The 19,907-nt window shown below is 38.1% G+C and overlaps 7 protein-coding genes across 11 annotated transcripts; 3 read left to right on the forward strand and 4 right to left on the reverse strand.

Moving 5' to 3' along the window:
- Positions 1 to 176: 176 nt before the first annotated feature.
- LOC663379 (probable pyruvate dehydrogenase E1 component subunit alpha, mitochondrial) lies at positions 177 to 2,668 on the forward strand. Of its 2 annotated transcripts, none has more exons than XM_969430.5 (5): positions 177 to 355; positions 549 to 611; positions 658 to 1,403; positions 2,132 to 2,276; positions 2,323 to 2,668. In XM_969430.5, the coding sequence occupies exons 1-5, from the start codon at positions 305 to 307 to the stop codon at positions 2,509 to 2,511; spliced, it is 1,194 nt and encodes a 397-aa protein (XP_974523.1). In that variant the 5' UTR covers positions 177 to 304; the 3' UTR covers positions 2,512 to 2,668. The 2 variants fall into 2 exon arrangements, with proteins under 2 accessions (XP_974523.1, XP_015833285.1); XM_015977799.2 differs by lacking the exon at positions 177 to 355 and adding an exon at positions 376 to 494.
- Positions 2,669 to 2,795: 127 nt separating this feature from the next.
- On the reverse strand, positions 2,796 to 6,695 carry LOC103312306 (early endosome antigen 1). 3 transcript variants are annotated; one of them, XM_015977792.2, is made up of 10 exons: positions 6,630 to 6,695; positions 6,519 to 6,545; positions 6,238 to 6,463; positions 5,649 to 6,180; positions 5,205 to 5,598; positions 3,889 to 5,146; positions 3,461 to 3,834; positions 3,243 to 3,410; positions 2,954 to 3,190; positions 2,796 to 2,904 (listed from the first exon to the last, which is right to left on the reverse strand). In XM_015977792.2, exons 3-10 carry the CDS (start codon positions 6,288 to 6,290, stop codon positions 2,840 to 2,842), a joined length of 3,081 nt encoding a protein of 1,026 aa, XP_015833278.1. In that variant the 5' UTR covers positions 6,291 to 6,463; positions 6,519 to 6,545; positions 6,630 to 6,695; the 3' UTR covers positions 2,796 to 2,839. The 3 variants fall into 3 exon arrangements, with proteins under 3 accessions (XP_015833278.1, XP_064211063.1, XP_008190850.1); XM_064354993.1 differs by having other exon boundaries at positions 6,519 to 6,575; positions 6,630 to 6,665; XM_008192628.3 differs by having other exon boundaries at positions 6,519 to 6,635.
- A 288-nt stretch (positions 6,696 to 6,983) lies between these two features.
- On the reverse strand, positions 6,984 to 8,775 carry Cdc2rk (Cdc2-related kinase). Its single transcript, XM_969399.4, has 7 exons — positions 8,601 to 8,775; positions 8,400 to 8,521; positions 8,276 to 8,348; positions 7,621 to 8,226; positions 7,358 to 7,576; positions 7,174 to 7,307; positions 6,984 to 7,124 (listed from the first exon to the last, which is right to left on the reverse strand). The coding sequence occupies exons 1-7, from the start codon at positions 8,623 to 8,625 to the stop codon at positions 7,089 to 7,091; spliced, it is 1,215 nt and encodes a 404-aa protein (XP_974492.1). The 5' UTR covers positions 8,626 to 8,775; the 3' UTR covers positions 6,984 to 7,088.
- Positions 8,776 to 8,880: 105 nt separating this feature from the next.
- Positions 8,881 to 10,469, forward strand: LOC663327 (protein TFG). Its single transcript, XM_969380.4, has 5 exons — positions 8,881 to 9,033; positions 9,083 to 9,285; positions 9,431 to 9,676; positions 9,732 to 10,080; positions 10,125 to 10,469. Exons 2-5 carry the CDS (start codon positions 9,093 to 9,095, stop codon positions 10,327 to 10,329), a joined length of 993 nt encoding a protein of 330 aa, XP_974473.1. The 5' UTR covers positions 8,881 to 9,033; positions 9,083 to 9,092; the 3' UTR covers positions 10,330 to 10,469.
- Positions 10,470 to 10,581: 112 nt separating this feature from the next.
- Positions 10,582 to 13,833, forward strand: LOC663306 (heparan-alpha-glucosaminide N-acetyltransferase). The gene is made up of 7 exons (XM_969361.5): positions 10,582 to 11,126; positions 11,175 to 11,275; positions 11,323 to 11,444; positions 12,281 to 12,748; positions 12,795 to 13,071; positions 13,116 to 13,240; positions 13,290 to 13,833. Exons 1-7 carry the CDS (start codon positions 10,882 to 10,884, stop codon positions 13,650 to 13,652), a joined length of 1,701 nt encoding a protein of 566 aa, XP_974454.1. The 5' UTR covers positions 10,582 to 10,881; the 3' UTR covers positions 13,653 to 13,833.
- A 48-nt stretch (positions 13,834 to 13,881) lies between these two features.
- Positions 13,882 to 16,922, reverse strand: Mppe (Metallophosphoesterase). 2 transcript variants are annotated; one of them, XM_008192722.3, is made up of 6 exons: positions 16,856 to 16,922; positions 16,747 to 16,793; positions 16,271 to 16,670; positions 15,964 to 16,224; positions 15,685 to 15,916; positions 13,882 to 15,628 (listed from the first exon to the last, which is right to left on the reverse strand). In XM_008192722.3, exons 2-6 carry the CDS (start codon positions 16,758 to 16,760, stop codon positions 15,483 to 15,485), a joined length of 1,053 nt encoding a protein of 350 aa, XP_008190944.1. In that variant the 5' UTR covers positions 16,761 to 16,793; positions 16,856 to 16,922; the 3' UTR covers positions 13,882 to 15,482. The 2 variants fall into 2 exon arrangements, with proteins under 2 accessions (XP_008190944.1, XP_064211094.1); XM_064355024.1 differs by having other exon boundaries at positions 16,862 to 16,880.
- Positions 16,923 to 17,197: 275 nt separating this feature from the next.
- On the reverse strand, positions 17,198 to 19,826 carry LOC663265 (hemocyte protein-glutamine gamma-glutamyltransferase). Its single transcript, XM_969321.5, has 7 exons — positions 19,529 to 19,826; positions 19,215 to 19,478; positions 18,338 to 19,166; positions 18,124 to 18,282; positions 17,843 to 18,072; positions 17,633 to 17,793; positions 17,198 to 17,587 (listed from the first exon to the last, which is right to left on the reverse strand). Exons 1-7 carry the CDS (start codon positions 19,734 to 19,736, stop codon positions 17,300 to 17,302), a joined length of 2,139 nt encoding a protein of 712 aa, XP_974414.1. The 5' UTR covers positions 19,737 to 19,826; the 3' UTR covers positions 17,198 to 17,299.
- Positions 19,827 to 19,907: the final 81 nt, after the last annotated feature.

Here is a 19,907-nt window from a genome sequence, read left to right on the forward strand (position 1 = left end):
GCAATTTAATTACCACCATAATGCTGAATTGTTCCATTATCAACAAATTCACGTTTTTTATCAAAATTTTAACAATAAAGAGACAATTTTAAAATTTAAATTTATCCGCCAGAAAAATTCTCGCCACGTGGTATCAAACTCCATCATTATTTAACAGCGTGAGTTGAAAAGAGACACAAACATGATAACGAGACATGTGAACAGCTGATCAACCAACGACCTTTCAGGGACCTTTCCCTAACCAAAAATTTTAAAGGACATCCAACTTATCATTTAGACTAACACAGAGCCCCCACAACGCAAGATGTTACCCAGCTGTGCTAGAACTTTTGGCAAGAAAGCCCTAACCCAGAATGTAAGTTTTAATCAAAGAAATAATTTTTCAAAAATTTTGGGAATGAAAATTGAGCAAGGTTAAACCACGTTACACCTTTATTGATCGCATTACTGTTTTTTCCACAATGAAGAAAGCATTTTATAGCAGTTTTATAAACGTATAAAATGAAACGTCCCAACTAACTTGAATAATTAAACCGTGTTTGTTTCAGAAAGCCTTGGGTTTGATCTCGGCCAAGAGCAATTACGCGACTGAGGCCCCCTTTGAGACAAAAGTGAGTTTACGTCTTGGGCCAATTATTCCCTAATTGTTGCTTCCAGGCCTTTCGTTTACACAACCTAGAGCAGGGCCCAGCAACAAACACGACCCTAAGCCGCGATGACGCCCTTTTGTACTACAGACAAATGCACACCGTCCGCCGGATGGAAACCAGTGCCGGCAACTTGTACAAAGAAAAAATAATCAGGGGCTTTTGCCACTTATATTCCGGTCAGGAAGCGGTCGCTGTTGGCATTAAAGCGGCGCTGCGCCCCCACGACGACGTCATAACGGCGTACCGGGCCCACGGCTGGAGCCACTTGATGGGGGTGAACCCCCTGGGGGTCCTCGCCGAGCTCACGGGCCGGCAGTCGGGGTGTGCCCGCGGCAAGGGGGGCTCCATGCACATGTACACCAACCATTTCTACGGAGGCAACGGCATTGTGGGGGCGCAGGTGCCGCTAGGCGTGGGGCTAGCCCTAGCTGCGAAGTACAAGGGCACGGATGGGGTCTGTGTGGCGTTGTACGGGGACGGGGCTGCCAACCAGGGCCAGGTGTTCGAGGTCTTCAACATGGCTAAGTTATGGGACATTCCGTGCATTTTCGTCTGCGAAAATAATGGGTATGGGATGGGGACTAGTGCGGCCCGGGCGGCTGCAAATACAGCGTATTATACCCGAGGGGACGTTATTCCGGGAATATGGATTGATGGGATGGATGTTCTGGCGGTGAGGGAGGCGGCGAAGTTTGCAGTGGACCATTGCACGTCAGGGAAAGGGCCTATACTTCTGGAAGCCGCCACCTACAGGTACCACGTACTGTTTCAAAAAAATTTCCATCTCTAGACGAAAAAAAATTATGCCACATAACATTAATATTAATAAGTATTAAAGGTAGATCAAATCTTTACTGGTATATGAAAAACTGTTTTTAACGAACGAACGAAATAGATACCACTGTGGTACCATCTATTTTTGACTTTCTTTCTGGATGGGAAAGTGTTAATAAAATAAAAACACTGAGATTCCTGGTATTTCCTCGTAATTTCAATAAGTTGTGATTGTAGGTGAAATTATTTTGCTTTATTTTAAAAATTATACCATTTTTCCGAAATACTGAACCTTGAACAGTTCATGTCTTGCCAAAGAAGTTATTGGGATCTAGGCAAATGTTAACAGACAATTTTTTTTTGGCTTACTTGGCCAATTTCTGTGAAATTTGTTCTAAAATATTATTTTTCTATGCCTGCGTTTTCTAAATGAAACCAAACAAATTCCGATAATTTAAATTGGCTTTTCTCTTCACACTTTTTTCTTGCAACACAAGGTGGTGTTACATTCAAATAAAAGCTGCTAAAGTCTAAAAAGTTTTCTGATTTCATTGAATACACATTAATAAAATTGGCCGTTTAATAAAAATTAAAAATGGGTTCAAGTTGGCGTTGAGCATCAAATAGAGTACACTCCGTTTCGTCTAAGAGATGATTTTGTGCTGGAGTGTAATTATCTGACTCTTATCTAACGATGGGTGTGATAGGTACTCGGGTCATTCAATGTCAGATCCAGGGACGAGTTACCGGACACGTGAAGAAATCCAAGAAGTGCGTCAAACACGTGATCCGATTACCTCATTCAAAGAGAAAATTATCACGGCTAATCTCGTGTCCCCTGAAGAATTAAAGGTAAATATGAGATGTGAAAGCTGAAGGTTAAAAAAAATGTTTTCAGGCAATTGATACGGAAATTAGGAGCACTGTTGATGAAGCAACGAAAAAAGCCAAAGCGGAAAAGGAAATTCCCTTAGAAGAACTGACTGCTGATATTTATTCCCTAGATTTAGAAAAACAAATCAGAAACATTGATCCTTTTAATCCACTGCCACACAAGCGCATTGGGGAAGCGGTTAATTTCAAGTAAGATGGGGAGTTTGCTCGTGTGTGCAACTTTATAATTTATTAATTTTACGAAACCGCCGATTGTATATACATTTAGTACCGATTTTACTTTAAGTTTATCCAAACGTATGGTGCCATTGTGATCACAACCATAGGTCATTAAAATTATGTAAATATGATGTGTTTTTACTTTTTTATAACTCTCCCTTCATTTTTTTTCTTTAGTTTTAATAAAGATTGGGAATTTAACTCTGATAAAATTTGATGGTATCAAATTATTGAAATGTGTAGTGTTCCAACAGTAAGTATGAAAAATTACCTCTTTATTATTTGTACCTAATTCTTACAAATTATTTTTTCTTGAGCCTATTTAGGCAAAGATATACACTTCTCCTCACAACATCTGGTGTGGTTTCTAAAACTGGTTTATGAAACACAACAATGAACTAAAAAATTCCTTTTACCTGTCAGCAAACTTCTGAACCACTCCCTAATTTTGGGCAAATAATTTACTTCCGACTTGGAACTAAACCGGTTGTATAAATTACCGATTAAAATAATCACAGCGGCCTTAAAATTTTCTTTGGGGATTTGCTCAACAATCGGCTTCATATGTTCCTCAATTTTTTCATACACCCACTTCTCGGGTCGATTTTTACAATACAACAGCAACGCAAAGTCTGAGGACCTGACCGGGTTTCCTAAAAGAACGTCTCGTGATACAAGTACAAAAATTAAACGTGAAATCCGTACTCAAATAAGCGTAGAAAAGCTCCTTGAAAAACTCATCAACGTCCCACCTTTCAGTCGGATAGCCGTAAAATTTAATCAACAAATCCCTCAACGGCAATAAATTGTATCCCGGCTTGTTGCAGTCTTTTGTGTATATAATTTGTACAAGAACCCTTGCCAAAGGCATCTCTGTAAAAACATCTTAGTTTTCAGTTTACACAAACGATTTAATTAAATACCTGAAGAATTTGTTTCATGTGGCAACACTTCCGTCCACGACGTCAAAACGGTGAACAAAAACGGCACCGCAAAGTCCCCACAGAAATAAAATACATCACAGCACAACCTCCGCATCCTATACAAATTTTTGTGAAGCTTACAAATCGCAAGATAGAGCCTCGTGATTGGGGCAAACTCTTGTAAATTGTCACAAGTTAATAATCTTTGTTCGGCTAAAGTCAAGAAATTGTCAAAGACACCAACTACTCCTGTCCTTTCCAGTTTTGACATAAAACCCAACATTGTCCTCTGAACGTCGGTCATAAGAGGCGCCGGGTTGTATTTCGTATCGGGAGCGTCATGATAATCAACGGCAACCCTCTCCAAAACCGCCCTGTGAACAAATTAAAAAAAATACAAAACACTTTGCTATGTTTTAATTTCATACTCGGCAATGTAATCCGGTTCTTGACCCGAAAACTCCCTCACAACTTCATTCGAGGCTTCTTCTTCCGCGCCGTAAACAATTAGTTTTTTGAAAAGCGCTTCAATTTTACTAGTCGGCAACTTTTCACCACTTTCGGGGGCTTTTTCTAGAGGAATTAATACTGGATTATCTGACGGACAAGAATCGGTTTGAACCGGTGATTTTGGACTTTCCAAAATAACATTTTCCTCCGCTTTTTCTTCAATGTGTTCATTTTGATTTTCAATTTGTGTGATTTTCCGAGGCGAGCGCCGAGTGCTACAAACTGGCCTTTTAAATTTGGTTTTCGGTGTCTTCGCCTCTGCAATCGGTTTTTTGAAAACAGCTTCTTGTGTCCCACTTGGAAGTACTTCGTTACTTTCACTCCTCGTATCTTCATCAGGTAAGTTCGCATATTTTGACAACCTCAAGCGTTTATTTGTTGCGGATCTTTGATTAACAAACTTGGTTTCCAGTGATTTGGAAACTTGTTTTGCACTCGAAAGTACCTCTAAATCGGTATTTTCATTATGTTCACTAGTCGTATCATCAGGTAAGATATCTTCTGACATCCTCAACCGTTTATTTGTTGAGGATTTTTGCTTCTTTATAGCGGACATAATCGAACTTCTACTGCGTTTACTCCTCCGAACTTGCGTGTTTCTTGGTATGGTTTTAATAATATTGTTTTCTTCTGCCTCTTTATTTTCAACTGTTTCCACTTGCACGGGTTCAGAGGTGTTTTGGTCTTCGCAATTTATTAATTTTTGGCTTTGTAAAGGTAATAAATCGTCAAAATCCCACTTATCATGTAATGGATTTTCGTTTTTGACTCCAACAAATCCCAAAAGTGGTGCTTCCTCCTCGTCATTGTGTTTTAACACCATGTAAGTATCTGTGCAACACATCAGAGGACACTTCAATTCATTTGTTACTGTTTTGAAGTTGTTTTTCTTAAGTGGTTTCACTTTCGCACGAACTGGATGTGGTTTTATAGCCGCAAGTGGGGGAGAATGTGTACTAGAACGTATTAAGGAATCGTTGCTTATGACAAAATTAATGTTTGCTTTCTTTAAAGCTATCAGTGCACTAAGTAGGTCTACTTTTGCTTTCTGTTTGGCGATTAGTCTCTTCCTTTTCAACATATGTCGCCTTTTATTTACAACTGTTAGTAAGCTAGGGTTACACGGTGATGACCTGTCTTGTGATTCATTTAGACGTTCTGATGGTAAATTTTCAGCTACAGAAAACAAAACAAACGTAAAAAAACTGGTAATTTGGTATTAAAAAGTACTTACTGATCTCTTCCAGGTTGCTCAAAGGCGATACTCTTGAGGGAACAGTCATTTGCTGCATTATTTCACAAACTTCTTCATCTGTTGGAGTTTTACTCTTTTCACTGCCTTTTTTACATGACAATACTTCACTCCATTCTTGTGCCGCCACTTGTACTTCCTTATCTACTTTATCAACACTATTTTGTTGTAAAAGGGATATTTCTACTTGATTCGAACAATTTTCCTCCTTCAACCTTTCAATTTCACTTTCCATGTCTTTAATTTTTTGTAACAGGTGACTAATTTCGGCATCTTTGATTTTAATACTGTCATCAAATTTAATTTTTGCTTCTGTCAACTCCTGCTCTTTATTTTTTAATTTATCTTCAATTTCATGAAATAATGTTAGGTCCTCCTGGAAAAAACGATTAAATCGAGCATAATTTTTAATGAAAAAACGCATACTTGTGCGGCTTGTAGGTCGTGAAGTTTCTTTTTTAATTCATATATTTCCAGCTTGAGGTCAACGGTTTCATTGTTTAGTTTTTCCTTTTGTGACTGCCAATCAACTTGGTAAGATACAGCATCGGTTTGTGTGGCACATTCCTTCTCCTTGGTTTTCTTTTTAACTGGTGACACATTCTTTTTTCTACCTGATTTTTTGTTCGCGTCATCATTAGGTGATAAACTTGCAAGCTTTATTTTACACTCGTTCAGTTCTTGGTTTGCGAATTGATAATTCAATTGTAAGGTGTTAATAGTTTTACTAGATTCGGATTCCAATTTACTAAACTGTTGCCTTAATTTATTATGCTCTTCTTCAAGGGCGCTATAATTAGTTTCCGTAGTTTTTAAACTACTTGATAGCGTTTCGTTTCTCAGTTTCAACTTAGCAATTTCATTCTGGCTTAACTGGAGTTTTAGTTTTAACTGTTGTGTCCATTGCTGCGTCTTATCTAAAGTTTTATTTTTTTCCAAAAGTACACCAAGTAGTTCACTAAAAATTATTAAATAACACAGGGCATTCTTCAGTACTTCGGTACTGATAACTTACTTGGTTTTAATTATTTTCTCTTTAAAAACAGAGAAATTAACTGTCTTATCCATGAACGGCGATCGTTGTTGCAAAAATAGCTAACCCTACTTTCAGATATCAAGGCCTAACTGGACACAAACAGGTGAGTTAACAATCCTTCCGCACTAGAAAACTTCTGTGATAAGACTAATCTTAGATGCACATCCCAAGGTATTCATTTTTTACGGAATTTTCGCAAAAACCGCTAAAGTAACATAACCTCACGATTTTGATATGAGCAATTTTCGGAAAAACTTTACCTGCTCGAGATTATTCCAGTTGATAACCTGGAAAATTACACATTTCACAATGTTGGTCTGTAATTTTTTAAACGTTATTTCTTTAGTTAACGTTTAAAATTTAAAACTCACCTTCACGTTCTTGCGAATTTTCTTTGGTTATGTTTTTCCTCAACCATGGCTGTACTGGTGAGGTAAATTCACTTGAATTTTTTTGATAAATACTAAAATCCTGTTTAAGTAATTAATTTTTTGACCAATTTCACCCGTTTAAAGAATAATTTGCATTGAATATTGATCAGAAAGTAGATTTAGCCAAATTGTATGAGCTACAATGCAATTTCTATGATTTTGAATGAGCTCACCTCATATATATTATCCATTGGCAACGTTTTTCAAACGTTTAGACATCAACCCACTAGTACCAAAATTACCAAGTTTAAATAAAAAATTAAACTCATTCTTAAAAAGGTGAAATAAAATTCATTTCACTTAAAAAATACGTTTATTTGTGTATGAATAATTAATAAACACAATCTACATTATCATAGCACACAAAACACAACATTTGTTTATCAAAAATTGACCCCTTTATTCAATACGCCTCTTCTTCACAAGCGAACCCAACTGCAATAAAACCATAAGTTAAAATGAAAAAAATACGACTTTTCGTCACCAAATCTGATATAGCCGGCAAATTATTAGTTTGGTCACCAGCTCCAGTGTTTGCACTATCTGAAGGCGCCGATGTCTTACCGCCTTTAATATTCCTGTGTTGGGGGAATGTTGGCATCAATTTTGGGTCACAAGCTACGATAAAATAATAAAAATCACAAAAAAAAACACTTCTCAAGCCTTACGTAGTGGAGGTTCCTTGAAATAACTACTTTGTAAACATTCTTCAGCAGTAGCGCGCTTACGTGGATCATACATAAACAAAAAGTTTAATAGTCTCAAACCAGCAGCAGACAGCCACGGAAATCTCTGTTTTAAGTTATTGTAAGGCTGCTGTTTCAGAGAAAAATTTTCCAGTGCTGGTAATTCACTAAATCCAGGCCAAATCGCATCAGATGGGGTACCTAAGACTCTCTTTATAAAAAAAACTCAAGTAAAATAAACTAACCAAGCAAGTCCACAATAAGTTCAAGCTGCTGTATTTCAGACCTTCCAGGTAGCAAAGGTTTATGGCCCAGAAGCTCCCCTAAAATACAACCCGCAGCCCACATATCAACACTCGTAGTCTGCGTGGGCGCTTGCAGGAGCAACTCTGGGGCCCTGTACCACAGCGTGACCACATGCGGGGTCATGGGACGCAAGGGAACCCCAAACCAGCGCGCTAAACCAAAATCGGCGATTTTAACGCAGCCCTTATCCGTCATCAGCAAATTGGAGACTTTCAAATCGCGGTGCACGACAAAATTGTGGTGCAAATACCGCAGTCCTCTCAACACTTGCAGCATGATACACTTCACTTGGGACTCAGTAAAGGGGGCTTGCATGTTATCCAACAGCGAGGCAAGGTCTTGCTCGCAATACTCCATAGCCAGAAAAATGCTCTCCAAGCTGCGCCCCACAACAACCTCCTTCAAATGCACGATATTTTCGTGACGGCATTTCAGGAGAACCTGAATTTCGCGCAAACTGCTGACGGGAATCCCGTCCCGCTCCAAGTCCATGCGGACTTTTTTAAGAGCCACGATTTTATCGGAAATTGTGTCCTTGGCGCGGTCTAAAACAATTATGAAACAAACAAACAAAAAACAAAGAAGAAGACATACAAACTATTCCGTAAGTGCCTTCGCCAATTCTGTTCAGCTTCTCAAACTCTGATACAAACCGGCACCGCCCCAACTATAACAAAAATCTAAGACATGTTCTCTATTGAGTTGAGGTAAAGCTTACAATGTCGGAATCTGGTATTTCCATTGATTTGCCGGTAAGGAATGATGTCAAGATTCCCTTTTTTGAAATAGGGGCCGACGGTTCGGCCCCATTTTCGTTTTCTTTATTGTTTTTGTTAGGGGCTACAAATGTTAGGTTAAATTACAAAAACTCAGATAACTAAATAAGACAAACAAAGTGGTGTATTACACAAAAACTTACATTTCCTTAATACTTCAGCGTTCATTTTTACGTTGAATCGACAATCAAATTATTGTATTTTAATAATTATCGATAAAAGTAAATTAAAAAACGCCGTAAACAATTCTAGTAATTTACGGCGTGCAAAAAAGCACCAACATTGTCTCGTCGAAGTTACTATAATCGTTTACAATTTAATTAAAAAGTAATAATTAAAACAGTCAACAACGATCAAAATCTCGTGTGAAAACTTATGTCTTATGTGCTTATTTATAATTAATAACCGTAGAAGAAAATCTTTTCAAGTTACATTTACAATATTGGGACATTGGCAAAACTGTGTGAAACTTGACGTTCGACTGACACGCGTTTGACGTTTCTATTTATTGTTTGTGCTGAAAATTTGTTATCCAATTGTTTTCGCCGTAATTTGCTGTAAAATTAGCCTTTGATAGTGAGTAATTAATTTTCGATAATAAGGTTTTATCGCATAAACATTTAAGATTGGGTGACATGGATTCGAAGAGCGAATTGTTTGATCTTAGCGGCAAACTAATAATAAAAGTGCAATTGGGGGATGATATTAGGCGTATTCCCATACACAATGAAGCAATTACGTACGATGAACTATTGTTGATGATGCAGAGAGTGTTTAAGGGAAAACTCTTTGCCAGTGATGATATTACAATAAAGTATAAAGATGAGGGTACGTTTTCCAAACTAATTTTAGTCGCCCTAAGCATTTAATTTAATTAAAGCGCTTTTAAATAAGCTCGCGTTATTTCTGGTCCAAGCTGACGTGACTTTTATTTAAGCTCATTACATTAATTGAAGCGTTATTTATATTGCAGATGGTGACCTCATCACGATCTTTGATAGTTCCGATCTCTCATTTGCTATCCAATGCAGTCGCATATTAAAACTACAAATCCTACCAAACACTGATAGCAAAAGTGAGACTGTTAGCGTGTTATCGTCGTCTGACGTAAATAAACTGAAACAACAGCTGAAAACTATAAGAAATCAAGTGAATCACTTGTTAGATTCGTTGGAAATTAGCGAACCCACGCCTGCACCTTCCGCATCAGTAACACAGGGTAATAAATTTATTATTATTATTATTTTTATTTATTGAGTTTCGTTATTTTACAGTTAGTGAAGAGAAATCATCTAGTGACGTAAACCCCCCGAATACTCTGAACAAAGTAAACTCAAGCGAGTTCGACCCGTTGAAAGACAAGCCCCAGAATGGCGTTGAGGAGACCAAGGAAGCCCCGAAACCAACACCGACGCCCCCAGTCACGGAGGCCCCAAGTCACCAGCCCCAGCCCGTTGCAGGGCCCACTGCCGTTCCAATACCGCAGGGACAACCAATTGCTGCCTCGACAGCTACCAGTCACCACAATCTGAATGATTACTACAACAGGACAACTCAAAGTTATCCCCACCAGATGGCTTACAGCAGCGTGCCCTACCCTCAACAACAGTATTCTTACGCTGGGTAAGGGACAAAAGCACGTGGCTTTTACCCATTTCTGGTTTCAGTTATGGCCAGCAGGTGGACCCCTCACAGGTCCCCAACTCCAATGCTTACAGTAACCCGCAGCAAAGTAATGTTACATATCCAGCCCAGCAACAGTACGCTCACCCGCCACCGGGGGTCTATGGGCAAGGGCAAGCCAACCCCTATTCTAAGGCCTACACACAGCCCAGTCCCCAGCATGGCTACAACATGCCGCCGCGCCAATAGTCAGTTGATTTGTGTTTATTTATGACTTTTGCTATCTTATGGAGATCGTTCTATCTTAATCTTTACATTGTACTGATACCACAAATAGTTATAGCAATAAAAATGTATTTTCAATTATTTTAATAAACAAATTAATCGATTTTTATGGTGTTTTTATGACAAAACCTTTGGTTAAAGGTACAATTATCCTTACAGAGTATTTCACTTTTAAAACATCCCCTGTATGAGTGAATTCTACACAGTTGATAGTTGGCGGCACTGCCTGACTCAACTGTCAGATAAATAACAAGGTTACATTTGTCAATTCTCATTAAAATCCAAAACAAGGCGAAGTGAATTGTGTTATCCTGTTTGTTTTTGTGTGCACTAATAACCGTTGCATCGCCTGTTATTAAAAATCACCAGTGATCAGCAATTCCCAACCCGTGTGATAAGACAAAAAATTTTAAGCAGCAGCGATATCACATCCTGAAATGGGCAATCAAGTCGAAGCGTAGTCTCCGTGAGTCACATTCTTGGCACGCTAAGCTTTCCATTGGTGTAAACAACAAAATGCTGTTCAAAAATAGTAATAAATGCCTGTCCTCAAGCCCCAACCTGATCTTCGATGAGGCTTGCATCGACATTACTAATCTCCTGAACGAGACAGCCTCGGTTTTGGGGCAGTATTCGGAGTGCCACAACTGTGATTTTCAAAATTTAACCACGCTCGAGCCGCATAAAAATACTTCGATTGTTGTAAACACGCGATATCCCCTTGAGCTGTTCTTTGTTGCCGATGCCAAAAAGCAGTGCAGGTATAGGAATGTTATCGTGGTTTTTGTCATTTGAGACGTTCTTTCCAGCGTTAAGAAGCTGTTATATGAGCATTATCGCTACGGGTGGAATATTACAGAGAAGTGTTCGAATTTGTATATTAAGGAGCCCGCAGATAGCGCCTACTTGCGTAAATATAGCCCCTTGTGTCTTAGCAAAACTAATGAGAGTTTGTAGCGATTCTCACGGCTTTTATAGTGCTTTTTTGCTTCGGTACGCTATGGTACATGGTCAAGTGTATTTACAAAAATTCCGGGCGCTTGAGAGGACTCGTTTCGTGGAATGCAGAAATCGAAAGCGTGAGTATTTTTCTCAGGGGCGCCGACTACATGGGTAAATTTGGCAATGGGTGCGGAAAATAATGTACAAGAACTCTGGCTTCCAAAATTCTCCAAAAAAAATATTGAAAGAATTAAGATATAATTGCTTAAGGGCAGCAGTCTCTTAAAAAATAAGATAATTCGAAGAAGCTGCATAACATACCAATTATAATTACTGAAAAATAGTCTTAAAGCTTGTTTTGTGATTTTCTGAATCGGCAAAGAATCGTTGAAATAAAATGATTTTTCTCTAACATATTAGCATACTGTACCATATCTAGCACTATAATTTAAAAAACGAGATTGTTGTAAGAAAGTAAACTTGTTTTCAAATATCCTAAAAGTGATTCTCATTGAAAAATAAGTTAAATCGAACAAATAAGCTGAAAAATTAAATTTTGAATATCGGCCATTTAGCTGGGTGTTTTACAGCCGTTGTAAGTAACATTTTTAAAAGTTATTTACAGGATAAATTCTTTTACTCGGGCTATAGGGGAGAAAATGTTTCAAAATGCTATTAGTGCTTTTTTGCCTAAATTAACGACTTTTCTTTACAAAGAGGTCTGTGTATGTGATTTCTGTGTTGAATTCCAAAATAAAGCCTCATATTCGCATACCTACATTTTACACTAAACCTGACTAATCTATATTCCATAAATTTTCCAAAAACAGTAAAATTTGCAAGATTAAAGAGAAGAAATTGATTTTGGGCTCATTTTGTTTGTTAACACTTTGCTGGTTGTGCACCCATTGACAATTGAAAAAGTCGGCGCCCCTGATTTTGGGTAAAAAATCCGCTAACTTGGTGTAAGCAGGACTTGGGTGGGTCATCGGCGGGGACTCCCCTGGTCATCGAACGAACGCCATCTATCCGAAAACACCCGCACCGTATCAAGTCCATTGATGTTTTCCGCGGCTTTTGCATCATGATCATGATTTTCGTGAATTACGGCGGGGGGAAGTACTGGTTTTTCAGCCATTCTGTGTGGAATGGCCTAACAGTCGCAGACTTGGTATTCCCCTGGTTTTTGTGGCTGATGGGTGTCTCGTTTGCCGTTTCGTTGCAAGCGAAATTGAGGCGGGCGGTGCCTAGGCGCCAGCTAGTCATAGGTGTGATGCGACGTTCGTTCATTTTAATTCTGCTGGGGATTATTATAAATTCGAACCAAAACTTGCAAACCATCGGCTCTTTGCGATTCCCGGGCGTGTTGCAGCGAATTGGCGTCTGTTATTTCATCGTCGGAATGTTGGAAATTATTTTCACAAAACGGTCGGAAGTTGAGGTATTTTACACAACTCCCGTGGTTCAAAAATTAACTGGGGTTTCAGAGCGTCTCCTGCATTTATGACGTGGCAGTGGCATGGCCCCAGTGGCTTTGTGTCACCGTTCTTGTGGTGATACACACTTGTGTCACGTTTTTGGGGGATGTGCCAGGCTGTGGGAGGGGCTATTTGGGGCCCGGGGGGCTCGATGACAACGGGAGGTTTTACAACTGCACGGGGGGCGTTGCTGGATACATCGATCGGCAAGTTTTTGGCGAACATATGCACAAGAATCCCGTGTGTAAAAAATTGTACGAAATTGATGTTTACTTCGACCCTGAAGGTAAAACTTGAGATTATACTTTTGAAGTTAATTGTGTTTTTTAGGAATACTTGGAACGCTAACTTCCGTCTTGACTGTTTATTTCGGGGTGCAGGCAGGCCGCACACTCAACACCTATCAAAACGTGAAGGCTAAGGTGATTCGTTGGGTGGTTTGGGGCTCACTTGCGGTAAATTTTATTACATGGTCAATAGTAGTAAGTGACTGAAACCTTGCAGGGCTTGCTTGGTGGAGCGCTTTGCGAGTTCAAGCAAAACGACGGCTTGATTCCCCTAAACAAACAGCTGTGGTCGCTGTCTTTCGCGTTGGTTTTGTCCGGGATGGCGTTCATTATTCAGGCGTTTTTGTTTGTTCTTGTGGATATTCTAAGGAAATGGGGAGGAAGGCCGTTCTTTTATCCAGGGATGAATTCGTTGTTTTTGTATGTGGGACATGAATTGTTTAAGGATACTTTTCCATTCGCTTGGACTCCCACGAGTGAGACGCATGGAGCTTATTTATTGATGAATCTTTGGGGAACCGCAGTCTGGGTTGCCATTGCTATTTTCTTGTATAAACGTAACGTATTTTTTGCACTTTAAGTCGAGTTTTTACTAGTGATATTGTAACATTTAACTTGATCAATAATTATTATCTTATGACTGATTTCAAATTTCCTAAAATTATTAGTGAGTGAATTTTTATTTTAGTAATGTAAGGGTTTCTCGTTTTTATTCATTATAGAGTTCGTGATTCATGAGAATATATAGTTTATTTAAATTATTGGGGGTTTCATTTTATTACCCTTTCAACCAATTATTGAAACACAAATAACCACTGAAATATGTATTTTAATTAAATTAATTAATCTTTAAAATATACATATAAACTTCAATAAAATGAGATTCATAACACGGAGACACACAGATATGTGTTAAAGTACACTTGACAACAATAGTAAAATTAGACATGCATTTGCTGAGTACTTTAGCCATAATTAAAACAGAAGCAATAATTTTTATTGCAAATAGATTACAAATGGCACGTATGTGAATAAATCATTACAACCGTTCCTCCTAAAAGTGATAAGAGACACAATCACAGTATTACGTTTGACACAATTATTGAGAAAAAACACAGCTCATCCTTGAAACTTACATAAACATTTGGTTAAAATGTGTCGTTGTGATCAGAAGGTGGTAACAATTTTAGAATAATTTAATAGACATGAATTATTTGGCACCTTTCTCTACCTTATCCGTCGTAAAAATACAATTTTAGAATATTTAAACGTTATTTTTTACAATGTAATCATATTAATGTTTAGATTGTCATTGTATTTACATAATACCACACTTTCCCTAGGTTATTAAGGTGTATAAAGAAATAATAAATGGTCATACAAATTGTACTTGTCTAGGTCCTATTTTCAGCAGTCATGAAGTGAGATTTTGCATTGCTGAACACACGGTGTTTAAGTGCATGTATGCATTTAAATGAAGGTAATCATAAAACAAAATTAAATAAAGTGTTCGAAAAAAGGTACGGAAATTAATATTTTATCTAGATTAGTGGTTTATATTTTGTACAACTTTAAACATTAAAATAAGAAGTTTTATAGAAAACATGTAGCTGCTACAGATTTTCTTAGTAATATCTTTAACTTTTTTCGATCACTTTGTTTCAAGCGGTTAATAAGCATACCTTAGTTGATATTTATAATAACAAATAAAATGTATGTTCAACAATACTGTATTTGTTTTAACTTTTTCTTTACACTTTCCTAGTTTTATCAAGAAAAACTTGAAAATTACGTAAATAGGCGCAAAATCTTTGTTTATGTTCCAGATATTTTTTAATACTAATAGGATAAAGAGCAATGATTTTTAAAGCGATTATGAGGAACTGAATTACATAAAATGTAGAGATTCATTTTTCAGAATTTGGGAGGATTTCTAATCTGAAAATCAGAAAAATTATGATATGTTGCTCTTGTACTCAATGCCATTCTAGTTAAAGATATGCCAGGGCATTTTTACTACGACACATTAAATATATACGTAGGTAGTAATAATACTTAGGTCAGTGTCTAATTTTCAATACCATTTCTTAATGATATGTTAGAGTGGGGTGAAAGCTATAAGTAGAACCTGGACGTGTACAGTGACAAACAAAAAAATTTGGGGCACTTTTAACATGACAAAAAATATGGGAGCTCAACTAAAACAGTTGCAGTAATTTATTATTTCCAAGGTCCAGGTGTGTACTTATAGCTTTTAGACACCTCTGCTATTTAACAAAAATTTAAGTACTCTTAAAGTACTCGTTTTAAGTCGCTTTCTTTTTCGAATAAATATTAAAACACGAAGCTTCAGAACTAGCAAAATTATTGCAGCTTTGAATGTAAAATACTTGGCAGGTACTCATGAGGTTTAGAAAAACCTTTTCGCTGATTTTCTACAGCAACAAAAATAAAACACAAAGTTTAAAAATATAAAACAAAGTACTAATGCGTAGTTATAAAGTTGCCTAAAGCGGGACGGAGACCACAGCACAGTGTAGCGTAATTCATTTTTTTCTGAAACGTGTTTTTAATGTCGCGGTAATGTTTTATTAATTATTATTATAACATACCAAGCACAGCAAAGCCATAGCCGATTTTATCAGTGCCCATCCTGTATGAACACGTCGGTATAATAAATTCGTACATATCAGTATTGCCCAAAGTAAATTCATAAACTTTATTATTGTCAGGCGTCACAGGAACAATTTGGCGGTCTTGTCTCAGTAATGCGTCTGTACTCACAATCATTGATTTGTGTTCGTGGGCTGTGAACAATACCTGAGGTAACACTTTATTAAAAACCTGTAAAACAATTTTAATAACTGGCGGTTTTCACAAGTTTCGTGTACTTTTTCAACAAATAGTGACGGAATAAACATAAGCGGTACATGGCTCAGTCCGACAAAAATCTTAGAAGTATCGTAAAAATCTCGTTTTTCTTTGATCACGGGAATGCTCTGGATGAAGCGGTTTATTTTGAAGAATGTGATATTTTTGTGGTTTATTAACTCGGGTTGGGCGAAAGCTCTGTGAAAGCGCTTGAATTTCTCTTCAGTCACTCGATCGAATTCCTCGCCACCAATGTCGTTATCACCTGGTAGCCAAATATGCTATAAAACGTTATCATAAAATTTGTGTTAACACATCCAATATTACCTTAACAGTGGGCGGTGCATGTTCATTGAAAATGTTAAAAACTCGTCTCACGTAACTGTAAAATTCTGCGTTTTTTGCGATTGAACCTTCGTCCATTAAATCACCCAAAAATATAACAATATCAGGTTGTGCAAATCTGAAAGCCCAATAATACGTGTTTTTGAGATAAAGGTCACTATCAAGAATTGCAAAAGGAGTGAGAAAATGTATAATCTCTTTACGTTGTCCTATGATTTGAGGGTCGGCAACAAGGAGTATTTTCGTACAATCTCTTTCATTTTCGCAATTTAGTTTATGCCAGGTGGTGCTGTTCCACATGTAAACGCAATATTCCACGTAAAACACATAAACCAAAGTTACAACAAGCCAGAAACTTAAAAATCGTCGTCTTGAACATCTCCTGAAAATAAGGCGTTTCAGAATTAAAGGGCGCTAAAGGTTAATTAACAATTTCGTTTAATTGAACAGTGTCTTACCCATAAAGTTTCATTTTTTAGTGCTAAACTACATTTTTAGCAAGTGTCTAAAAACGAATTTGCATAATAAGAAAGTAATGCTTTACGTAATTTTTAATAAAAACTTTACAACCACATTTTTGTCTTGTTTTTGTATACATTCGTGGGGGGTAGACGTAATGTCACTTGGAGAAATATTAGATCTACTGCGCAAGAGTTCGTAGACCTACTAATAATTTTTTAAGGTTGGCTGTCATGTTTTTTCAAAATTTAAAACATGATTTTATAAAAGGCACAGATGAAACTTTTCTGATTTTAATAAAGTAAATAAGAAAATATGTGTTTAGTTTTTCCATTTATATAGCTTTTCCTTTTCCGTTTACCATTTTCAATGAAAACAGAATCTTTTAATAAGATTATTAATTATTATATCAGTATTGGTAAAGGCAGAGGTAAAAAAGATGCTTAAACGTTCTCAGTAATCAGTATATTGCGTAAAAAAGTGTCAGAATAAGCATACGTGTGCAAGTTTCTAAACTACATACAAAAAAATGTGCAAAAAACTAAAACTAATTCACTCCTCATCTTCCAAAACTTCGACTTTAGCAGATCCTCGGATGTCAATGAGCTGTTTAGACGAAAAGGTTGCAACTAGAATTTGTTCTCCGGCAATTTTCGGTGTGATATCCGCGTTGATCTTCACCAAACCTCCTGGTTTTACATCACTATAACGAATGACCTGATTTCTAATCAAAGTGGGGCCAGAGAGATTAAATCTACAATTTGTCAGAATCTTCTTCAGCGGGTTCACAAAACGTAGAGTGACTGGTGTCGGTTTCCCAATGGGAATTTCAGGAGGAATCTAACACAGGAATGAGAAAATTCCTAAAAAATTATATCGTTTTACCCTTATATCTATTTTGGGCTTCAAAACTTCGAAATCGTCTTCATCCGTCCACGTTTGGCGCGTCTCCTGGACCGAGGCAATGGCATAGAGTTTTAGGTTGCTATACTCGACCAACTTTTCCAAATATTCGTCAGCTTTGACGGTCATTCTTATAGTTTCCTCTACAATTAGCAAGTTATTTGGATAATATGTTTAAAATTGTTTACTAACGCGACTTTGGTTGCAAAACAACTTCGATATCTTCCTTCTTGATGAGACTTGCTTTAACTCCATTGTAGAAAACACTGGTAGCAGAAAGGAGAGCTTTGATATTGCGTACCTTATCACTTCTATTTTTCATATGAACAACGACACAAAAGCCTTCGCCGATTTTGATCCTTTCTAGTTCTTCTAGATCAAACTCCACGTCCTCCAAGCCGGGGTCAGGCAAAGCAAAAAAGCTAAACATTTATTGTTCTAATGATAATAAAATGGAAAAAATAAATTATTACCTCTTGGCAAGTTCGGTGCCTCTAACAGCATTGTACAAAGACAAACGTTCAGCTTTTGACCCTTCTGGAGGTTTGTACTGCAAAGTAACATCCTCCCGGTCCTGGTCCCCATTCGGGTCGAAAATAAAGGCTTGTTTAGTCAAAATCGTACGCCCGACACTACAAAAATCTTTCTGTTCCCCTCTGTTTCAATAGATAGTTTGTAATAACTTACTGATATTTGTTGGAATAAATTCGAGCAAAACCGAGTTCTCTTGTATTATCCTCTTTCCAACGCATCACATCGGCATTAACCGACGCTACCATGAAAGCAACGTCGTAATTGAACCCAACTTGTCCCTTTTTGATGGCTTCCAGAGACGACGGCCCGCACTGGTAATAACCAGAGGAAGTTTCTTGCGGTGTGGCATCGATAGCTTGCCACCCACCATACCCATGGGGGAGGTCAGGTCGCGCCATCCACACGTCGTTCCAGACGTGGAAGTTCCAGATGGAATCCTCACCCATTGGGTTGTTGGGGTCGTAGTCCATCTCCTCGTTATCAATGTTGTAGTATTTGTCAACAGTGAGAGACGCGTTAGCGTCATGGGCTGACACCAGGTTCGAGACAACCCTTGAAGGGATCCCCAAGGCGCGACAAACTGTGGACACAACCCCAGAAAACACCCAGCATTGCCCATAGCTCACGGGGGATTGCGTGTCCAGAAATTCCTGCAGGATCTGAACAGACCCAGTCCAGGCAGATGGTGCTGTCCCATCGTCGTATTCTCCGTCCCAACGGCCCACCAAAACCCCATCATCGTCGTTACTATTGACCAGTTTTGAGATCATTCTGCTGACTTTGATGGGGTCTCCGCGACTAGCTGGGGGTAAGTCGGATTTTTCGAACATTAGCATCGCTGCAGGGAGGACACAGGCGTCAAATTGGCCGAAAACCCATTCGCGACCACGGCTGGACCCATATGGGCCCACCCATATTTTACCAACGTCGGTCAAGACGTACTCGTCCAGGAGCCGCTCTTCTGGCATGTAGACGAGGTCGTCTAGAAAAATCATCAAAAATTTTGATTTTTTGCGTCATAAATACGCACGACAATTCCAAGGATTGAATAAAATGTAGAAATCGCCCTCGTGGTTGTAGACACTTGGAGGAATGCTTGAGTTAACAATGCTGGACTCAACTTGGAGGGTCCATATGCCAACGGGGGCACTAGTGGGGGCCCAAACCTCTAGAATCAAGTCGGAGGACAGGTCTAAGATGTTTGCCCCCCAAAATTTGAAATCGTTAGTAGGGGTTCTCTCTTTCGTTACTTTTATCACACCACGGGTGCCTTTAATAACGTTTGGTTTAGGTCCTAAAATATGTACCAAAAGTGAGATTGTTTCAATAATTTTCTTATCTTACCAAAATTGAAGATTAGACGCAATTGGTCCCTTTGTGGATCAAACGATTTGTTCTTGAATCTCAACGCGAGGGTAAATTTAATCCCACGTCTGAAAATTGGGATTGGATTTTCTTCGTCATATATCAACTCAAACTTGTCCGTTTTGTGCGACTTTGAATTTTCCCTTGCGTAGAAGTAGACTACTTCTACTTCTAGATTGTTACTCATCTTGGATTATAACTTTCAGGCACTGATTTTTTCGCTGTTAGCACAACCGAACCACTAGAGAAACTGTCTGAAAATAATTTTCTGTAATGATTGTTTCCAAAAAATATAAACCGCAAAAGGGAATTAAGATTAGCTAATTGTGTGCTTCCTGTCCTAATAAAGGAGGTATCA

Source organism: Tribolium castaneum, chromosome 1 (assembly GCF_031307605.1).
Source record: "Tribolium castaneum strain GA2 chromosome 1, icTriCast1.1, whole genome shotgun sequence".
NCBI classification, from domain to species: Eukaryota; Metazoa; Arthropoda; class Insecta; order Coleoptera; family Tenebrionidae; genus Tribolium; species Tribolium castaneum.

Excerpts from the sequence above, each read along its gene's own strand:
- LOC663306 (XM_969361.5), top strand. The coding sequence starts at position 10,882 with ATGCTGTTCAAAAATAGTAATAAATGCCTGTCCTCAAGCCCCAACCTG. Across the intron at positions 11,276-11,322 it reads CGCAGATAGCGCCTACTTGC|CGATTCTCACGGCTTTTATA; the intron begins GTAAATATAGCC and ends GAGAGTTTGTAG. Across the intron at positions 11,445-12,280 it reads GGAATGCAGAAATCGAAAGC|GACTTGGGTGGGTCATCGGC; the intron begins GTGAGTATTTTT and ends TGGTGTAAGCAG.
- LOC103312306 (XM_015977792.2), bottom strand. The coding sequence starts at position 6,290 with ATGGATAAGACAGTTAATTTCTCTGTTTTTAAAGAGAAAATAATTAAA. Across the intron at positions 5,599-5,648 it reads ACGACCTACAAGCCGCACAA|GAGGACCTAACATTATTTCA; the intron begins GTATGCGTTTTT and ends CGTTTTTTCCAG. Across the intron at positions 3,835-3,888 it reads GAACCGGATTACATTGCCGA|GGCGGTTTTGGAGAGGGTTG; the intron begins GTATGAAATTAA and ends ATTTGTTCACAG.
- LOC663379 (XM_969430.5), top strand. The coding sequence starts at position 305 with ATGTTACCCAGCTGTGCTAGAACTTTTGGCAAGAAAGCCCTAACCCAG. Across the intron at positions 612-657 it reads AGGCCCCCTTTGAGACAAAA|GCCTTTCGTTTACACAACCT; the intron begins GTGAGTTTACGT and ends TGTTGCTTCCAG. Across the intron at positions 1,404-2,131 it reads CTGGAAGCCGCCACCTACAG|GTACTCGGGTCATTCAATGT; the intron begins GTACCACGTACT and ends TGGGTGTGATAG.
- LOC663327 (XM_969380.4), top strand. The coding sequence starts at position 9,093 with ATGGATTCGAAGAGCGAATTGTTTGATCTTAGCGGCAAACTAATAATA. Across the intron at positions 9,677-9,731 it reads TTCCGCATCAGTAACACAGG|TTAGTGAAGAGAAATCATCT; the intron begins GTAATAAATTTA and ends GTTATTTTACAG. Across the intron at positions 10,081-10,124 it reads CAACAGTATTCTTACGCTGG|TTATGGCCAGCAGGTGGACC; the intron begins GTAAGGGACAAA and ends TTCTGGTTTCAG.
- LOC663265 (XM_969321.5), bottom strand. The coding sequence starts at position 19,736 with ATGAGTAACAATCTAGAAGTAGAAGTAGTCTACTTCTACGCAAGGGAA. Across the intron at positions 19,479-19,528 it reads GCGTCTAATCTTCAATTTTG|GACCTAAACCAAACGTTATT; the intron begins GTAAGATAAGAA and ends TACATATTTTAG. Across the intron at positions 18,073-18,123 it reads GGCACCGAACTTGCCAAGAG|CTTTTTTGCTTTGCCTGACC; the intron begins GTAATAATTTAT and ends ATAAATGTTTAG.
- Mppe (XM_008192722.3), bottom strand. Across the intron at positions 16,225-16,270 it reads ATGCACCGCCCACTGTTAAG|CATATTTGGCTACCAGGTGA; the intron begins GTAATATTGGAT and ends AACGTTTTATAG. Across the intron at positions 15,629-15,684 it reads CTATGGCTTTGCTGTGCTTG|AAAAAAATGAATTACGCTAC; the intron begins GTATGTTATAAT and ends AACACGTTTCAG.
- Cdc2rk (XM_969399.4), bottom strand. The coding sequence starts at position 8,625 with ATGAACGCTGAAGTATTAAGGAAAT. Across the intron at positions 8,522-8,600 it reads CGCTGAAGTATTAAGGAAAT|CCCCTAACAAAAACAATAAA; the intron begins GTAAGTTTTTGT and ends TAACATTTGTAG. Across the intron at positions 8,349-8,399 it reads AAATACCAGATTCCGACATT|TTGGGGCGGTGCCGGTTTGT; the intron begins GTAAGCTTTACC and ends TTTTTGTTATAG.